Below are 20,019 nucleotides of genomic sequence, written 5' to 3' on the forward strand. Positions count from 1 at the left end.
GCAGGGCGGGCCGGCCTCTTCCGGGCTGTGGGCGTTCAATGCCCGAAGGGGGTGTGTGGGGGGCTTGTGTTTAGTAATTTTAGGTCTCGCTCCCTAAAACGGAGAAAATAGGAAGAAAAAAAAAAAAATCAGATCGGCCCTGTAGGCCTGATGTTACGGTGAAGTGTTATTAAAAAAAACCCACAACCCAAACCCAACCTCCCAGACTTCAGCCACTGCAGAGCCTGAACCTGCTGATATATCTTCCTTTCTCTGTGGAAAATAATAATAGAAGAATAAAGTTTCAACATCATCTAGTGTTGATGGCTTGTTAGGTTGTGTCTCTTGAATAAATTAGTGGCAATAAAAACACCTTCATACATTTTTGGGAAAGTCTTCGTATTTCTCTCACGAGTGGTGTTTGAAAGCATTTCTTGCTATGAAGCAAGATTGTTACATTAGTACTTAGATCTTATGCCAGGAGGCAGGCAATCTTATGTTTAATTTACATAAGTGGTAGAATACTTTTATAATTTAAAACATCCAAAATAAAGATTATATACAGCAAACTAGTATATTAGAGAATATTGCAAATTATATAAATGAAAAAGCCTAATATTTATTGAAGATTGCAATACTATTAGACCTTAATTTTTAATTTGCTTTGAAAAGAGATGTGGTGGACATGGAGCTGAAACAGGCTTTAGTTAAACTCTTCAAATTTCAGATCTGTAAGATGAGATGGGCTTGCCATGAGTGGTATCTCATACCACTTCATTTTTTCCTGAAAACAATACAGGACCACAATCCATCTGTACATGTCAAAAACCCATAAGCAGATCTTTAAAAACCATTGCCTCTTGTAATTGTCACTAGAGGCATGATTTTGTTTTCCTTGCCAGAATTCATGGTAACACAATCAGGTGAAACAGAACGTTTTAAACTCAGCTCAGCTTTTGATATTTGTTTGCACTTATATATTCTCTCATATTAGTGGATGAATGAAACTGTAATAGTAGAATACTGTCTTCTGAAATTGTGAACCTTTTTTATTTTCACTTGAAGACAAAACATGAGACCTTAATGTACTCCCACTGTGCATTCAACTTTTAATTGGGTTTTTAGATTTATAATACCTTCTTCCATGTTTAATTGGTGAGGCAGTTCTGACTTTTTAAATCTCGTTTTTCTTTCACAAACTATTTCAGTGTCAGGTTTAATAGACTGAGTAAAGATACTATATAGTAATTGCCTGTAATGATCATGTAAGCTTTTGAAAGCAAATTATCAAAGAAAATGCCCCTTTGGGTGAACACTGAATTGCTGGAAGTGTACCAAAAAAGAAAAGTATTGGACAAACGTAAAAGCAAGGCTTTTCTTATCTGGAAATTTCTAAAAACTGGTTAAAATTTTGGAAACAAAAGAAAACAAAAGAACTCCAAATGAATTCATAGTTATAATATCATGATTGCTTTTTAATTTTAGCAAGATAGACAAGTATGGTCCAAAGACTAACCTCAAATCCAGCCTGGCAGCTTTGTTGATTTTTTTTTTTTTTTTTTGGTCAATGGATGATTTATTTGAAATGGAAAACACTGACAGTTGTTGTTTTTAACCTGAGCCATGAACTAAATTAATCAACCTCCCATTGAGAGAAAATAAGATCATTTGCGATCATGTGTTTAGTTTAATTCTGATTTAACTGAGTAATTTTTGAAGGATACATATCACAGGCACTGATGTTTGTCACCAAAAGCTAGTACTTTGAACTTGGGCAGTTCTACCTGTACATGTAAATAGGCATTTGAATTGTAAGTCTCCTGCAGTTATTTATCTCGTTTAATAGCTTCATTAGTCTGTGTTTTAGAATGTTTTCTGTTGTCATTAAGGAAACCATGTAACCTTTGTATCAACATTGTATACATTCCTTCCAAAGGGATTCACAGGGCCTGATGGTTCAGGTGGAGCCACAGGACCAAAAGGACAGAAGGTAAGAACAAAATTGTGCATGAAATAATAGGATTTTTTTTTAAAGCAGGATTTTTGTTTGTCTCTATGCAACTAATGTGATGCTGCAGCCTTTCTTACTATATTAAAGCATCTATAGAATACAGACCCATTGGACCCTTTTTATACAGTACAAAGCAACTTCCATTCCCCCAGCCAGCCGTAAGGAATGGTGGCATTACATTGATGACATTAAGGTTGAGCACCTTCAGTAACGGTGAGGCTCTTTCCATCTTGTTGTACTGTAATTATGTCATAGTAATAAGCAGTGGGAACCAGAACAGTGAAACCTGACTTCATCAGCAATCAGAGAAATGAAATACACATCAGAAGTCAGAGTAACCAGCATGTTTGAATTATTTTTTTTGGGGGAAAAGAAGGCCTGAGGCTGTATCTTTTTAATATTGAGAAAGTCTTTCCTTTCTATCAAGTCTCACTGAAACCAGCATAGCGTTAATGAAGTGAATAATAATAATTGCAGAATATGCCCACTAATTGATACCCTCCAAAAAGTGACAGCATCTTCCTGTATGTTGTTTACAAAACTTTATGCTAACGCCTCTTGAAAAAACTCCATTTTTATCTTCCGAAGGGTGAGCCAGGACTGCCAGGTGCTCGCGGACTTCCGGTAAGTAATACATTTAGTATATGAAGAGGCTTTTCAGACCTTAAGTATCAATATGAAGGATTCTTACCATTAAATCCAGTGAAGAAAAGCCAGAAACTATTTCTGAGGTTTCAAAGAACTCATAAGATACTAAAATAGCACATTAAGGAACCTTCTTGTCTTTACGTCAAAGTGTGCAGATACTACTGAAAGGGCATGTTTGGTTTGTATATGCTGTAGAAAAGAAAGGGGCGTGTGTGATGTGGTCACAAGTTTTGGACGCATACCGTTGTTTTCCATCTCTTTGTGAAAATGCTGTAGAGACAGGAGAGCCCATGTTTTATTTGCATAAATTAGTCTACAGTTATTCCTGTTTCAGCTCCTTGCCATGTGTTTAAATGGGATCACTGAAGTGTAAATGCTGTATGGGACTTCCTGTGCTGTTCCATATGAAAACAAGACAAAATATGAGAAAGGACATGCAAAGAGTACTGTTCCAGTTGGCATGCAGATGGATTTAACATCCGTCTTTGGGGGCTGAAAATAATTGTGAATTTTAGGAATTTTACAGGGTTGAAGAAGTGAATGATGGTTGGCATGTAGGTACTTAGATTATATAGGAAACCAGGAAAAACCTCAAGGAAAATGAGTAATGGAACAAGATGACTGGCATGAAATTGTAATAGGACTGGACATGATTAAAATTTAATTAAAAATTAGATTCATTTTGGAGAAATTATTTGAATTAAATAGAAGAGGCATTGTATTCTGATATAGCACTTCTTGCTGTGAAATTCTGTATCTTTGACTGTATCTTTGTATTTTTGACCCTGTCCCATTGACGTTCATTAAATTTATATTAAACAATCATTTTGATATTTGGCCCAAGAGGAAATTATAATGTTATTCTTGAAGACATTACATTAGAGACACGTTCAAACTTAAGATGAATCATTCTATGTGGACATTTGCATTTAATTTTCATGGATGGAAAACAGGTAATACTTTTATAATGGCTGGCCAATCTGTAGACTCTATATATGAGCTAAATTTAGTCACAGAAAATAGCAGAACTGAGGTAGCTTCTAGGTAGACTGAAAGCCCTACATTTTTCTGTTAGGGGTTTGAGGTTTTTTGTTTGTTTCTTGGTTTATTTTCATTTTTTGCTGTCAAGTAGATGGGGAAATAATTTCTGGGTTGTTTGCAATGCATTTAAAAATGTGTAGCTAGAATGAAGAGAGAGCTTAACTCTGTCAGATATGTTACTCAGATGATACGGAAAAAAGTGTACAAGAAAAGAACTACTATGGGAGAGAGAAAATGGGGAATTAAAACTGAATTACTGAAATACTAGGTTAAAATACTATAGTATTTTAGCCTGTCAACTGAAATAAAAACTGACTTGGGGAAAATATACATGATTTTACCTCACCATTAACAGACTAATATGAGAACAAATAATTTAAAAGCCTTCAGAAAAAGTGGGTATATAAAATATACATACAGAGGGTTAATCTCAACTTAGAAGTGGAGATGTTACTATGGGAAAGCAGCAAACTGAACCAACTTGCCAAGGTAGAATGCTGATTCCATTCAGAGCAGCACTTACCTGATTCAGGTCTTTTGTGACCATATTTTGAGCCTGTAAAAGCAATAAATGTGATCAGATTTTTGGACCATTGTTCAAAGTTTAGTGATTTTTGTTTGCCCTGAGACTCTCAGTCTTAAGGTGATAACGCTTCAGTGAACCTCAGTAGGGATTGCCTTTGGAGTTGTTCTGCCTCTGCTTAATAAGCAACTGGACCTTGTACTTAAAGGTGAATCTGCAGGAATATTTATAATGAGGAAATGAGAATTCTTAGTTATTTAAAGGTAAAGAAAAGATGGATATACTTAGTCACCTCGTGTCATTACCCTTGTAATTATTAAGGTTAAGGTTAATCCTTAGACCTCACATTTTAGGAAGAAGCCTACTGTTTGATTTTGGAGCTCCATGGTTGTTAACCTGTATATGCTGAATCCAGATGGAAAGATTAATGCTCATAATAAATCTCTTGGGAAAATTCCATTTATACAGGCTTGCCTTTTGATGAATGGCTTTAAGCTGCTGAAGAAATAGAGCAGTTTGTGGAAGTTTCTCAAAATGGCCAACACCGGTCATCTCACCTTTAGTGAGATTAAACTTAGAGTAATGAAACCTAGTTAAAAAAAAAAGGAAGGGTAGAAGTGGTAGTGCTAGAGTGTGATGGTTCTAATTCTCAGATTCAGAGACATTTTGAGAAGCTCTTACTACAAGCATGAAGTAGTGGGGCTGTTTAGCCTTTGCAGGTCTTTGGTTTGATCCATGAGACCTTGTTTACTAGAAACATAGTGAGCACGCTTATAAGTCTGCATACTAGTTACATGATTAATTGAGTATTTAGGTGTAATTATGCACTGCTTTGAATTCAGTCAGTGGCCTTCTGCAAGTGGAGTAGTCTCTGGATGGTTATACACAGACTTCATTTCTCACAAAAAACCCTTGCTTAAGTTGTTAAAATGCTCAGTGCAAACAGAAAGTCAGAAGCCTTGGATACAACATTTATTAGTTTTAAATTATTATCACTGTTTTTTTTTTTTTTCTATTAGCTGATACATTGCTAGTGTTTTACAGATCTGACATATGGGTAGGATTGTGTGCATTTAGTGATGGAGAAATTGAAAATATTTTAAGGTCTACTAAAGCACAGCTTCCGGCACAGGGTACACATACAAGTACTGGTATGTGACTCTTCGTGGTGGATGGCAGCAGGTCTGCATTGACGATGTGGAGGTACTTACCAGATCTACAGGGTGAGTGTCTCTGAACCAGGTGTTGACAGACTGTGGGTTACTACCCATGCCCGTGCACTCCATGTGCTCCGTGGCTCAGATAAGAACCTCCAAAGCAGGCATCTGGGGATGTAAGGCTGCAGTCCCAGGCTGCGTCGAGAAGCTTTCCCTTTAGGATACAGATAGAGGCAGGAACATGGGCAGCTGGTTGGGGTCATTAACTGCTCTGTGTAGGCCCTTACTGGCTGATTGCCCTGGAGCTCTCAACTCCACAACTTGGTCTGCTTGCAGGGAGTTCATGGCCGGAAGGGTGGAGTAGCTGGATGAGAGGGAGGCATGGATTTCTAGGGGACAGCCCCTGCTTCTTGGAGTCCTAATTAGGAGGGTGAGGAGATGCAATGGAGCGGGCAGAGGGGGGGGGACTGGGTTCTCCTGGACCTGTTTGTGGGTTGGACACAGCAGCTGTAGCTGCTTCTTTTGGTATCACTGACTTTCCCAGCTACTGTTAGGGGCACGTTAGCAAGGGATACTTCAACGAGAACCTGCAAGTAGTCGGTTTCCTTCTTTACAGAGGCAGGTGATATTATAATATCAGATATGTGATGCAGTGAAAGTTTGATTTCATTATATAATATATTATATATATTATATTATATATAATATAATGTATTTCAGCAAGGGAGCGTTAAGTAATAGCAAAGGTATTATGTAGGTTATGGAAGATGAAAAAGTTTACTTTCTGCTGTGTATTAAATGGTTAAAATGGAATGACTGATAAACGCTTGAAATTTTCCCTGTGTTATACCAAGTTTTCTAAAGACAACCTTGCAGATACAGCCGTGGTATGATATTCTGTGGCTTTTAAACTCCACTCAGCCCAGGCGCTTTATTACATCAAATCTCCTGAAGATTTAAGTATGTTTGTGATTTTATATGCCAGTGTTTCATACACATCATTGACACTGTTCTCCATAAAATTATCCATTTGCTTTAGTAATGCAAGACTGGGGGATCTGTTTTCTTAGAGGGATTGTATTGTCCAAGTAGGCAGAAACACATTTGTATCTTGGACACTTCTCATTAGAATGATTCAGAGCAATACTGGTGGAAAATGTAAACAGGAGCAGTTTGGTGTTCTTTCTGGTTACCAAAAAGCACTAATTTAATGGATTTAGACCTTGGGGAAGCACTGGCAAAAGAAAAAAAAAATTCTCTTTTATTATCAATTTAAATGCTCTGTTAGAAGGAAGTGATTATAACATATATGTGTTTATCATGTTACTTGATAATTAGCTAAACCCAAAGGCTTTAATGTCTTCATTCCTTTGTGGAAGCATATGTGTTTGTAAATACATGTAAATAAATGCTACTGCAAGGCAACTTAATAATTTAATTTTTCTCATGATATTGATTACCTAATAATAAAATTGATATTTAACATTAGTTAAACAAGTTTTCAAAATGATTTTGCAGAATCAAACATCAGGGTTTTTTTGTACCTTGTTATCCCAAATACTCTGTTCTTGGCGGACAGCTTGACTAGGTGTGGAACCTTCCCCACACTTCTGACCTTTTTTCATATTTTACAGGGCAAGGGGCTTCTTGGACCACCTGTAAGTATAATTTTTACAATTCATAAATACATTGTTTAATGAATCTGTTAAAATATTCAGTAAAGCTATTATACTGTAATAAAAAGTAATTCAGTGAAAAAAGAGACTGTTTTAATCCTGGTGTTCTATGTCTATTATGTATGCTTTCTTCAGCTACTGCTGAGGTTGCTTAGGTCTGTGTTATATGGGCAAGAATACTGGTGTCTGAAGGCATATTTTGTTGTTTGAGAGAATTACATGTTCTCACTCCTTGGATGCTTGTTATAGAGGTATTGTATGTTTTAAAAATACTATTTAACTTGGTTGTTATAGGGTCCAACTGGTGCAGCAGGACTTCCTGGGGAAGTAGGTCGTGCTGGTCCACCTGTAAGTACTACCATGTTTGCTAAAAATCTAGGTTTATTCAATCGCTAGAAGGTATTTATAGAAAAATGAATAATTACTGTACCATCTAAACACTATTTGGGTTATAACTGCACTTGAAAACATATTTTTTTCCTCTACAGTGATCACTGGTAGAGGAAAGATTGTGTTTGAAGCTCATCAGAAATAAGGAACAGTGAATAGCACAAAGTCAGGGCCACCCATTAGATTAGAATTAAATGTTTCATATAGTGTCCCATACTCTACTTCTCTTCTTATTCAAGGAAAGCTAAAATCAAAAAGCAAACCTGCCAGAAATACAGGAAGTGTAAAACTTAAACATTATGCGCAGACCTTTAGCTGTACTCCTGTCTTCTCACATATACATTATGGTACATGAGCACATACTATATCTGTTTTCCATTTGCATATCAGTGAACATGGCAATTCAGTATTTCTTCTTAGCCTCATTTTAAGTGTGACTCCATCTACTGACCTTACTGCTAAACTGTGCACTCAGTTTCAGCATACTGTCATATTTTGACTACATACTTTACCGCTGAAATGCAGATTGAAGCCAATTGTTAATTTTTTACTTGAAACCTGAAATAGCATTAAAATTTTGTTTAATGAAGCCTACTTTTTAATGCATACCTTTCCCTGTGTGTTGCACTCAGTCATATAAATGAATATAAAAAAGAATATTAAAAACTGCCAATTTGTTTCAGAAGATGATCCATCTAGCTCACTCTCTTGTCTGTAGCAAAGGCAATAATGGATACCTAGGAAAGTGTACAGGCTATTTGTAAAATGACATTTTTCTGTCATACTGTCCCACATTCTGGCAGTTGGCAGTTCAGAGACTGCCTGAATCAGACATTGCATCTGTGCTGCCTGTTTAAAAAGCTACATATGAGCCTATCCTCCATTAATATAGTCAGTCCCTTTTTGAATCCATTTATATCATGGGCTTCCACAACACATTGAGATAATGAGTCCCACAGTGTAATTATACATTGTGTGGAAAAGAATGTTTCAGTGTTTTTAAACCTATGGCTCTATAGCTCATGCATTGTGAGAATTAGTGAATAATTTTTCTATATTCATCTTTTTAATTTCATTTATGATTTAATAACATACCAAACATAATATTGAAATGACAGTATTAAGTTAAAAGGTGGTCCCTGTCAGAATATTAAATTCATTTTAATTAAAAGCATTCAGAAAAAATAATTTGCAGAGGTTCTGTGTTGTCTTTACTTCTGAAAGCACTGGACATCAAAACTTCACAAACAGGAGAAGATTCTAACTTGGCAAATTCATCTTGGGCTCTGAAAAAGGGGATTTTTTCCTCTCTGTGCTTTGGGCATTTTTGCCAGTTGCTAGGATTCTTTTAATTCAGAACTTAATTAGCAGTTATGAGATCGAGGAGTGCATAGATGATCCTGTGGTCAGATGTTTCAGCTTTCTAAAGCAGCTGGAAATTTACTGTTTTTTTGTGGCTCCTATTCCACAACATGGCTCCCATTCTACTAAAAAACCGGTTTTCCCATTCTAATATGGGAGCCATTTTGTGGGTTGACATTTTAATTGGCTACCTAGCATGTCCTTCTGTATCTACTTAATTTCTCACTGTTGTTGTGTGGTATGAATACGTAACTAGTGGTTGTTATTATTACTATGACTTAACAAAATTATTTTACCCTTTTTTAGGGAGATCCAGGAAAAAGAGGGCCACCAGGGCTACCAGGACCGCCAGGCCCTCGGGTAAGTGATTGCCTTTAATATGTGCTGATGTCTGAATTACGTATTGTTGCTGCTTGAATAAAACTTCTCCTCAAGTCCTACAGCTGAATACCGACTTTAGGATTTCAGCAGGCTGTATTAATTCATAATGTCTACAGGCTTGTGTTCAAAGCCTGAGATACAACTCATTTAATCATATCAACATTCGATCTTCCATTTAGAAAGCAAGTTTCTAGTCTTCATGGTTATAAAATATAGTTTGAAATGCAAACTGTGTAACTTCTGTCATGATGTTTTCCCATTTCTACAAATGGTCTTAAACTGTAACTTTTACAGGTTTTAAACTTCCCTGTGCGTTACAGTATTACTGTAAACATAGTCTTTGTTGGACCTCACCAGTAGTACTTCAGCAGAGATAGACTTTCCTCTGTTAGGAAGAGAAAAATTTAATATTTATTTGGCTCATGAGCCAGAAATATATGCTCCCAGGTGGGCTAAGTTCTAATGTCTTTCTTGCAACCAGGCCTGCTACTTGCAAGGGATAGAAGAAAGCTTTACACCAGTGCTTTGCCTCTCTAGGGGAATGGTTATCTTCTTTGAGCCTCCTGGGAGGAGGGATGTGTGTTATGCCTTTGTCTTGTGGTTATTTACCTGCCCAGAGAGATAAAATGGAGCGTTTGGCAGACACATCGGAGGCTGGATGCTGTGAAATGCAAACCTCTGGGAAACATGTCATACTAATGTCTTTGTAAAAGCTGTACCGTTCCAAGGCATTGTAAATGATATGAATGGTAAAGTGGCAAAGAATAATTAGGAAACAAGTAAAAAAGAATTCTCGGTAATGGCATATGCTGCTTCTATTCCTTGGTAGTTTTGTCCTTTTTAGATTTCTGAAGTGCCACAATCCCACTCCAGTTGATGACATTATGGACCCAAACATACATCAACCTTTTTTTAATCCTTCTGTATAAAAGGAGACCAGCTCATACCTTAAACTCCCTGTGCTTCTCTCTAAAGCCCAGTGAGAGGGACCACACTGTTTCAAAGAATCCAGCTGCTGCTGTGAAATCGTATTTCTCCTGTTGTGCCTCATAAGCCTCCTGTTAGCTTCCATCAAGTATTTGATTTAATATGAGGAATGGCCTTCCCCCCCGCCCCGAGTCCATCTCGTTGTACACTGATCTCTAGTTTATTACAATTCCATTAACTGCCAGACATCTCACTCGTCTACCAATACTTGTGTTGTGGGAAGATTATTTTCTCTGTAAAGATCTGAACCTTTTGCTGAATGGTAAGTTGGACAAGTAAAAGTTATCCTTATTACAGAAATTGTCTTGGGTTCTGTTGGAAATTCATGGGGTTTGGATATATTTGCTCTACATTTAATAGAAAATATGTTTTAGGTAGCTTAAAAAATAAAATAAATAATTTGTTTTTTGGAAAAGTTGATCTAATTTAGAGGACAGGATTTTGCAGGTACTTGCAATCCTACAATAAAATCCTACAGTACCTGCAATCCTACAATAAAATCCTAGAATTTAGGTGCTTTTCATGTTGGAGATCCTTTGGTTGATTATACTTCTGATTCAAGCTTTAGATAGCAGTATTTTCTGTTTTGTCTAATGACTATATTGTCTAATGAGTCAGGTTTAGTTATTTCTCTTTTACTGACTTTGATTAATTTCATTTAATTTAGGGAACAATTGGCCTGCAAGATGGTGACCCATTGGTAAGATAGTTGTCCATGTTTTGTTTTGTTTTGTTTTGTTATTTTAAAATAATCTCAGACAACTTTATTCAACCTACATGGTAGTAACTATGTGGATGCTTTTCCAGTGTCCCAGTGCTTGTCCACCTGGCCGCCCAGGACATGCTGGCTTAATGGGAATGAAGGTAAGAGAATCTGTTTGTTCAAGCATTCCTTACAGAGATACTGTCTCAAAGCGCTAGGGAGGGTAACTGCTGGCTTAACAGAAGGGCAGTTCACTTTTAATTTCAAAAAACATTGCATCAGTGTGGATGCTTAGGGTTATTTCAATTCTTGACTGCCAAAATAACCTCTTGTTGTTTAAATCTCTTAGTGGTGGTGTAATCTTCAGGGTAAAATTTATGTGTGGCCCTGAAAGAATTAGAGTATGTGAAGGATTGCTTCGTTCACTTTCTGGACCATTTGTAGTCTGACTCCAGAAACTCTCAATATTCCCCCAAATCCTTAGTCTTTTTTCCTTCTTTCTCTCTTCCTGGGAGACCTATAACGTACTAAATTGAAATGAACACTTTCTGAGTCTCATTTTATTAAGATTTTTTTTTTTTAATGTATTCTTTGCTGGTTTCTAAGAATACTGTTGGCCTGAGGAAATTGTTATGGGGTCATGTAAGAAGAAATACTAACCTGCCTAGAAATACAGCCTTGTTAGGTCCAGGAGCAGATCTTTTTGGACATGGTACTTGATATGTGGTGTTAACTAGATAGATGAGGAAGCAGTGGTAAATGGGGATTGCAGAAGGAACAGCAAGATAGTTCTGAGGATTCCGTGTGTTTCGCGAAACTCAGTATTTTAATTTTGAATAAACTCTATTTATTTATTTATTTTGTTTTTTACATTTATTTTAGGGACAGAAAGGTTCAAAAGGAGAGTCTGGTGAACCAGGAAAACAAGGTTATAAGGTAAAAAAAAAAAAAAAAGAGAAAAAACTGCGTTGTTTTTAGCGAGCTAATAGTAGTTTAGCCTCTTCTTCAAAAACAGTATTATATTTTGTTAGAACTATTAATTGTTTTACCAGGATGCATGAAGAGATACTACATATCATAATGACCCACAGTAACCAAAGGCATATCTCTATTCTTCATTCACCTGTACTCTGTATTTATTATGATGCAGAAGTCACAGTCCTCTTGCTTTTTATTTTGATAATTCAATATAATTATTATGGAACTCATGGCAAAAATTGAAGTAAAATTTATTAATTGGAAAGCTTCCAAAGACTTAAATGCAGAAGAATGTGAGGATTATTGGCATGGACTCTGGCAGGCAGCAGCCAACGACCCTTACTGCTCTTTATCGGCGTTCTTTATAGCAAACAGAAGTGTTTCACGCGCCATCTGCAGCTTGCAGATTGGTTACAGCCTTGTGTTCACGCACATCTATGCTCTAGCGGATTGGCCGGATCTTCCTGATCACCCGACATGCCTTCATGGCCTTTATCTTGTTTACTCCTTTTCAGCAGCTCATTACTTCCTCCTTTATCCTCTGCCCACCTGCCTTCTCATGCCTCAAGGGCACAAGGCTCGGTCGTTGTCCTCGAGCTGCCTGTCCCTGCAGAAGAATTCTGTGGATTTACCAAGTGAATTGTTCTGTGGCACAGATGAGTAGTAACAGGAAGAATGAGAGGGAAAAATGTATTTGAGAGGGAAAGGACACAGTATAAGTTCATACGCAAAGAAAGATTATAACTATAGTAAAGAGGCCAAGTCCGATTCAGCTTGAAGACTGAAATGTGAACTCTTTTAAGGTGTTTCATTTTAATTAACCTTGTTTAATATTGAAATATTTGTGAGAAAAGTTGAGAAGATTTCCACTGCCTTGGTCCATGCTTCAATGCTGGAGGAAAAAAAATCAGAGAAAAGTTTTCTAAAAAAACCCTGCTCTCTATTCCTAAGCATGTTGAAAAGAATATTAATTTGTTAGAAACAGCTCGCGTATTTTTTTCCTGGATGTTGAGCAGTTGTCTTATGCTCCAAAATCCCTTTTTGCAAATTAAACTGGCAGTAAGTACTGTCGTTCCATTAGTGTGCACTATCATTGTATGAGAGATGTTGTCATCTAATCAAATAGGGGTTTGACCAGATAAGGCGTTTTACTGTTTTAATTTTCAAAAAACTCTGAAGTGCAATGTGCTGCATTGTGATGCAGAGCTACTGGCATATCCAGTCCATTCACATATATGAGTATACCTTCATTACACTTTCAGCCTAAAAGAACAAGAAAACCTAAAGGGATTAACGTCAAGAAAAAAAGGAATGACAGATTAAAATATCATTATTCTTTATACTGGGGTTGCTTTGAAATTACCCTTTTGACTAATAGTTGAACGGAATGTGAACCTAAATGAGTATCTGTCTGTGTTCTGAGGAAGTAGTGTGACTTCATTTGGATTTCCTTCAAGCAGGACATAGTGACAGAAAACAGTGAGTAGTAAATGTACCTCCTACGATGAGAGAGCAATATGCATGGTATGGATTAGCTACAGATGTATTCCTTTTGCTTTCCCAGGGTGAAGAAGGGGACCAAGGACCCAGTGGTGAAGTGGGAGCTCAAGGCCCTCCAGTAAAGTATTTCCTTTTGAATAGTGTTACCCGTTTGCTTTATTATGTCATATCCTTTTTTCTTCTTATTGTAAGAAAACAGATATTATAAAATCTCCTTTCTCTTTATTCCGCAATATTGTCTATGAGTGAAAGTAGAATTGTTTAAGTCCCACCAAAAAGCTACATATATTGCTTAGCACAAAGCTCTAAATAGTTCTATGGAAAGGCTTATTTTAAAAAGTATTTCATGTCCTAAATTTTGTGTTGTGCTTAGATGGTGCAAATAGTTGGGGGTTTTTTTGTTTTGTTTTCTTGGCCTTCCTTTCCAGAATTTTGATGACTGACTTCATCCTTGCAAAGCTGGTGTTTGTTTAAAACATGGTTAACTGAAATTCAGGCTTAGCTAAAACTTGAGGATGAAGTAGCAGCCACTGAAGGATAGTTTTTTTTTTTAATTTTTTTTTTCTTAAGTTTTTTGCCTTTTTGCCTGCCAAAGAAGCATCCTTCAATCACACCTATGATTTTGGAATTATTTTCTTGTCCTGCTTCACTTGACTTCTTTGTTCTGGCACATACCTCCTCAGCTTGTTTCCTTCTGAGGAGCTCTTCTTATGGTTACCACAGCTGAACAGGCAATAGGGAACAGAATAAAGGGGTCATTCTAAGTAAGAGAAATAGGCATAGGCATAACACATTTAATTTCTATAATTTATTTTCTGATGGGGTCTTATGCTTTTTTCCTAGGTGCGAAACTGTTTCTTTAATGCCATTGGTGTCCAGATGTGATATTATACAGGAGCTTACCTTGATGCATATGACATCCAAATCCTAAATTACAGAATTCTCTATAAACACAAGACAACATAAACCTCTGGATTAGGACTAGAGAAAGATAAAGAAAGAGCAGAGACTAAGTAAAGGAAAGGGTGTAATCCTTCTTATGTTTGATGCTGAAAAAAGTATCCTTGGCGCCCTGGTGCAGAGAAAGTACTTGTGTGAGATACAGCTTCTGCTGTCTGAAGGGCCTGTGGGGAGCAATTCATTTAACTCAGTTCGGTAAAGTTCTTCAATCGCTGTGAAATAACACAGTAGAATTAAAAACCAATTAGAGATTGACTTTCCTTTCCCTTTTTTTTTTAATGCATTACTCATTTCACTTCACTGTTTCACCAGTTGATGACCTTACAAACAAGCTTTAAAATAATTGTTTCTTATTAAAATGTATGATTCATAATATGCAGAAAGTGATGTCACAGACAACCTATGGAAAAGAGGATAGACAAGGCTTTAGAGACACAGATGGAGAGGCTGTAAACTGTGTTGTATTTTCTTGGACTCAATGATCTTAGAGGTCTTTTCCAACCGTAATGATTCTATGATTCTTGTATGTTTCTTACATAAATGAATGTGAAGCTCAGATCCATAGAAGGCATTAGGAATCCAGTCTCCGCAGCAGCACCTGCAATCCAACACTTTCACGTAATGCATTGACAAGAAGACTTGCATAAGATAGCAACCTGGGAGAGGGGTTGCTTTTGATAGATAGTAGTGGGTACCGCAATGTGCCTACTTCCATCTCTGATCTTGGAACAAGGATTAGACTGTGGGTCTCTCCCTTGTTGGGCTGCTGTAGTCACTGTTGCATTATCACGATTTTTCTCACGTTTTGGGATGACAAAGCTTTAAATGTTCTGTGCAAGATTCCATGTAACTTCGTTAGGAGCAAGTAAAAGGACTGCCCATCTAGAGTCTGGTCAAGGAGTAGGTTTGCCTACATTGCGTTGAAGTGCCTGTAGCTGTTTCATTAACACAGTTGTAGCGCATTCTTTTTGCTGCAGGACAAACACGTTATGGCTGAGGGTTTGGTCTCTCTGCAGAGAGGAGACGTGTCATGTAGTTTCAGTCTCTCAGGAAGAGGAAAGAATTGAAGCCAAATTTCCCACGAGACTGTATTTTGAAGGGAAGTGATGATAGTTATGATACATCCTGCTGCACTAGGATGTCTACTCAGTCCAGCCTCTCAGGAGTAGCGGGCATATAAACTTAGCACTTGTATTCTCAAAAACCTTGCCCAATTTTGTCTACCTCTAGAGTTCTATAAAGTCTGATGGTGCCTTTCTCCTGCATCTGTCCTATACCCCACTGAAGACAACTTAGCATTTTTGCAAATCTGGCCTTCATGTGTCCCTCTCACACAGGCTGCACAGGGAGAATGCTTCAACTCTATGGTAGTTAAGAAGAGAAATCAGTGTTTTTTTTCAGTCCTTAAGGCATATTTGTGGTTGTAGCATTCAACCTAATAGTTTTGTTATTCTTTTAAAAAGTCTTAAATTAGTAAAATATCAAATTACCATATAAAGTAAATATTCTAATACAGAAGTAGCTGGATTTCTCCTTTTATACTAAGAAAATATAAAGAAAGCATAAAGAAAGCATGGAGAACTCTGAGTCTTCTGTCTGAAAACTAGGACAGTTCTGATGAAAACATTTAAGCATAATTTGAATATACTGTTCGTTTTCAGGGCATCCTAGGTATCAGAGGTATAACTGGTATAATGGGACCTAAAGGTACCAAAGTGAGTATTAACCTTTCTTTCCATAAAATGGCCTGGATAAAGAAATGTACACCCCTGAATGTTTTTAAATTTAAATGTCTCCTTTTTTTCCCTGCATTTTCTCTCTCCTGCCAGCTGTATTTCCATAGCTACTGTACTTCTGGTTAGGAAGAAAGGCAGCTTGGTCCTTCTGATTAATGAAGTACATGTACTCTTTACACCTTTCCCTCTGATCCTTGGATTTATAGTAGTTTGGCATGTGTGCAAGTACGTAGTTAGCAAGATAGCAAGTTATAACAGTTATAAACTACAGCATGTTTTATTTAAAGCTAAAATTTATTAAGTAGTCCCTTCTGTGATTTGCATCTTCCTGAAGCCTTTTGCTTCCACTGTCCCAGTTTTTGTCAGGATTTTTGAGAGTTTGTTCTTCTTCCATTCTTTCTGTCTCTTGCATCTTTTGTGTCTTGAATCGCTACCAGTGGGATTCATGTTTATATGGGCTCTGACTTTGCTGGCTAACTTTTCTGCTGTTCATTGAAATGTTTCTAACTGTTATTGCAAAACTGACTGTTACATTTCTTTTCTTATGATCTTGCTAAATCTACACGGTAAGAATTTCTGGAGAAGTAAAATGTAGCAATCATGCCATTGTCTCCTTCTCCAGAAATGAAATCATGGAAACCTTATTCTGTGATCATCTATGTTCAGAAACAACATCAGATTTGTCCTGATTATGAAACTTCTCATGAGTGATCCTTCCTAACCTCTCAGACACATTTGCTAAGCTATTACTATCTTACTTTGCTTTTCTGGCCTTCTTTGTATCTTCTAATTCTTCATAGTTATTTGCCTACAGTTTTGTGCTGTTTTGTCTATTTGAAATATTTACTACATCTGTTTGACAGAGTTGTTCCTTATTCTCTGTAAATCTTTTTGAAAACATTTGTTTTTTCTCTCCATTTAAAATTACTTACAGGGTAGCAATTGCATTGTTTCCTTGAAACACTTGATAAAAATACCTGCACTGCACTTGATGATTTCTGCTCACATTTTGATGCTATTCTATTATGTGGTGAAGGATATAGTATTATTAAGGAAGACACAGACATTTTCTGAAGTAGCGTGAAAAGATCTACCTCCTCGCTGTCCGATATGATTTTTTTGAGAATGAATGGAATGCCATTTTTTGAACGACGTTTTTCCATGGTTAAAAAATATTGGCTTTCATAACTCCACAGAAAAACAAGCTAGATCAAAAAAAAAGTTTGCCAAAACTCCTTTGTGGGTTTTTCTTTTTAAAATTAGAGCTATACAAAAACCTCAGCTGTAGAGAATTTGCAGCTCCCAGCAAACCAGGAGGGAGCATAAGTTGTTAGTGTTTCAGCACTTCATTTTAATGTCTCGTGTTATCTCCTTGTTTTGTAGGGAGCTCGTGGGCTTGATGGTGAGCCTGGTCCCCAAGGTCTTCCTGGTGCACCTGTAAGTAGAGTGTGTGTTAGCCAAACACTTCCCAGGGTCTACCCAGTTAGATACTAAGTCCTGAAACTTTGTAGCTGTGAATCAGAAAAGCCTCTGATTAATCCAATTCCATTGATTGCCCACAGGTGAATAAAGGATATGACAGTGATGTCAAGTCCAGAATCTCTTACTGTCCCCAAGGAATTATGGGGTAGATGAACACATTTTAGCATCTTAGTATGTTATTGTTACCTCTTCATTCTGAGTGCTACTGTGCATTAGGGTGGCTTGGAATTTTTCAAGTTTTAAACTGGAAAATATTCATTCATTAGAATAAAACCTGTACAGGGCGATTTGTGTCTTTTTTTTTTTTTAAAATTCTTCTTTGCTCCCTGCCCCCCCAGCTGGAATTTATGCTGGAAATAGCCAGTAACTGTATGGGTTGAAGAAGTGAGTGCAACATCCTTTGCTTATATGCTCCTGGATTCCTAGGGGATGGCCTGAACTGTGTTTTTTAAAATGTAGCCGTCAGACGCAGTTTTAAGAAACTGCATTTTTAAATATAGTATGAGTTTAAGATGTCTGCTTTAACCAAGTGTGAATTGTACTGTTGTTGATTTACTGGAGGTTTTAGCTAATAATACAAGTAAGTTTATTCTGGTTTTATTGCTAAAATAATATTTCTTTTTTTCTTGTAGGGGGATCAAGGACAGAGAGGTCCACTGGGAGAGGCAGGTCCGAAGGGAGAAAGGGTGAGCACAGACAAATTTCAACTTGTGTTGACTTGCAAACATTGGTTACTTATAGCATATAAACATACAGCATAATTGGTACTCTCAAAGTAATGCGTATCTGAATAAGTATGTGTTGACATTCTTTGCATCTGTCATTTCAATGTGTTTATTTTCATTTTTTAAAATTATTATTATTCTTAGGGCCCTCAAGGTACAAGAGGAATAAATGGTCTCCCTGGGCCTAAAGGAGAGTCTGTATGTATATTTCATTTCTTCATTTGCTTCATGTCATGCTAATTTGTATATCAGAGTGCTTGGGTGGAATGTCTCCAAAAAATACATTAATTTTTTTTTCTTTTTTTTTCTTTCAAGGGCTTACCAGGAGTCGATGGCCGGGAAGGGATCCCTGGAATGCCTGGAGCAAAAGTAAGGCACATTTGGCGTGTATCTGAGCTTCAGTAGTGCCCTAGTTTTGTTCACTCATTTGTGGCTTTTTATTGTGCTGCTGCTTGTGGCTTTATGCACATTATTAGGGTAATTGGATGAACTTTCCCATCCTACAGATCCAAAAGTACTCCAGCTCTGTGTTCCAGAAATAAAATTTTCCCTTTTGTTTGATTTGCATAAATTACAACTTAAAATGTTTTTCAGGGTGAACCAGGAAAACCCGGATCTCCAGGTGACACAGGGCTTCAGGGACTTCCAGTAAGTATCTGGTAATTTACCTTTGAAAGTTAGGCTCAGTTCAAACCTTAGAAAGGCCATATATAGGTTAGTTTGATGCTGATGTTGGAGTAATTTAAGTGAAAACCTAAGCAAAAGACCCAGGAAGAGTATGTGTAATGTAAGGGGAAACTCTGCTATGTGTATCCAAAACTTTTGCACAAAAGCCTAAATCTCCTCATGGTACTGTAGTGAGGAACTCGGTCTTATAAGGCGTTTGTGGCCAGTATGCAATTCTTTTAGGGTTTCTCATATCTAAGTCCCTGTGGATATTATGGTGTGACCCCACAATTAGAGCTGGTGTCATTGTATTGATTAGGGCCAAACCTATTCCCAGGGTGAGCTGGAAGAGCCGACCTGCTAGTCTAACATACCTTAGATGAACAGTCAGCTCCTTTTGGTATTCTGATGGCTCGGAACATCTGGAATGCGTCACACTCATACTTCTTTCTGCAGGGGGGAGGGAGTTTTCTTGTGTATCCCCTGTGGTGAAGTTATAGGGAATCAGGAGTGCTTTATGGACTCTTTTAGAAGGTAATCCTTGCACATTAACTGAGTAAGTTTGAAAACTGTGCCAATTGTCAAAAGCTAAATAGAAACTTCTTTGAAACACTATGCTATAGGAGTAATTGCTGTGAGGATATAGTGAAGGAGCTGTATTAAAACAGAACTGGAAGTAAATTTGTAACATGAAGTGAGCTCTTAAGCTTGGAAGAAAATTTGGTAAAAGCATACTTGCTATGAGCTGTTGCACAGAAGTGAGGAAGGGATGAAATGTGTACAAAAAGTATCTGTTAAACTCTCTACCTCCAGTCTCAGAATACTGGGACCAAGAATCTATTTCTAGTCCAAGCCAGAAAAAGCCACAACTCCTCACTTTTCCATGCTCCTTTTGCCAATTTATGAAGTAGGAGTAATAATCCTTATCTGTTACTTTGTAAATAGAAAGAATTCAAGCTTGGTCCATTATTGGGTAGAAGTGTTTCAATATCAAGTAACAGGATTACTGTTATTTACTTTGTCATACTTTAACATGAGAAAGATGTTTTTTAACACCGTTTCAAATCCCCTTAACAACAAATAAACACTGTAAATGCTATTTCTTTCAGGGTTT

General features: G+C 37.1%; 1 protein-coding gene across 1 annotated transcript in view; it reads left to right on the top strand.

Annotated features, from left to right (window-relative positions):
- COL9A1 (collagen, type IX, alpha 1) overlaps positions 1-20,019 on the top strand; it is an 80,537-nt gene that overhangs the window by 22,885 nt on the left and 37,633 nt on the right. Inside the window, exons 11-25 of the mRNA XM_009333246.1 lie at positions 1,916-1,969; positions 2,579-2,614; positions 6,994-7,017; positions 7,330-7,383; positions 9,094-9,147; positions 10,823-10,855; positions 10,963-11,019; positions 11,741-11,794; positions 13,401-13,454; positions 15,958-16,011; positions 17,416-17,469; positions 18,147-18,200; positions 18,384-18,437; positions 18,555-18,608; positions 18,834-18,887. Of these exons, the coding sequence (XP_009331521.1) occupies positions 1,916-1,969; positions 2,579-2,614; positions 6,994-7,017; positions 7,330-7,383; positions 9,094-9,147; positions 10,823-10,855; positions 10,963-11,019; positions 11,741-11,794; positions 13,401-13,454; positions 15,958-16,011; positions 17,416-17,469; positions 18,147-18,200; positions 18,384-18,437; positions 18,555-18,608; positions 18,834-18,887 (744 nt within the window). The remainder of the gene's footprint in view (positions 1-1,915; positions 1,970-2,578; positions 2,615-6,993; positions 7,018-7,329; positions 7,384-9,093; positions 9,148-10,822; positions 10,856-10,962; positions 11,020-11,740; positions 11,795-13,400; positions 13,455-15,957; positions 16,012-17,415; positions 17,470-18,146; positions 18,201-18,383; positions 18,438-18,554; positions 18,609-18,833; positions 18,888-20,019) is intronic.

This window comes from Pygoscelis adeliae, unplaced genomic scaffold (assembly GCF_000699105.1).
Source record: "Pygoscelis adeliae isolate BGI_AS28 unplaced genomic scaffold, ASM69910v1 Scaffold57, whole genome shotgun sequence".
Taxonomy (NCBI): Eukaryota; Metazoa; Chordata; class Aves; order Sphenisciformes; family Spheniscidae; genus Pygoscelis; species Pygoscelis adeliae.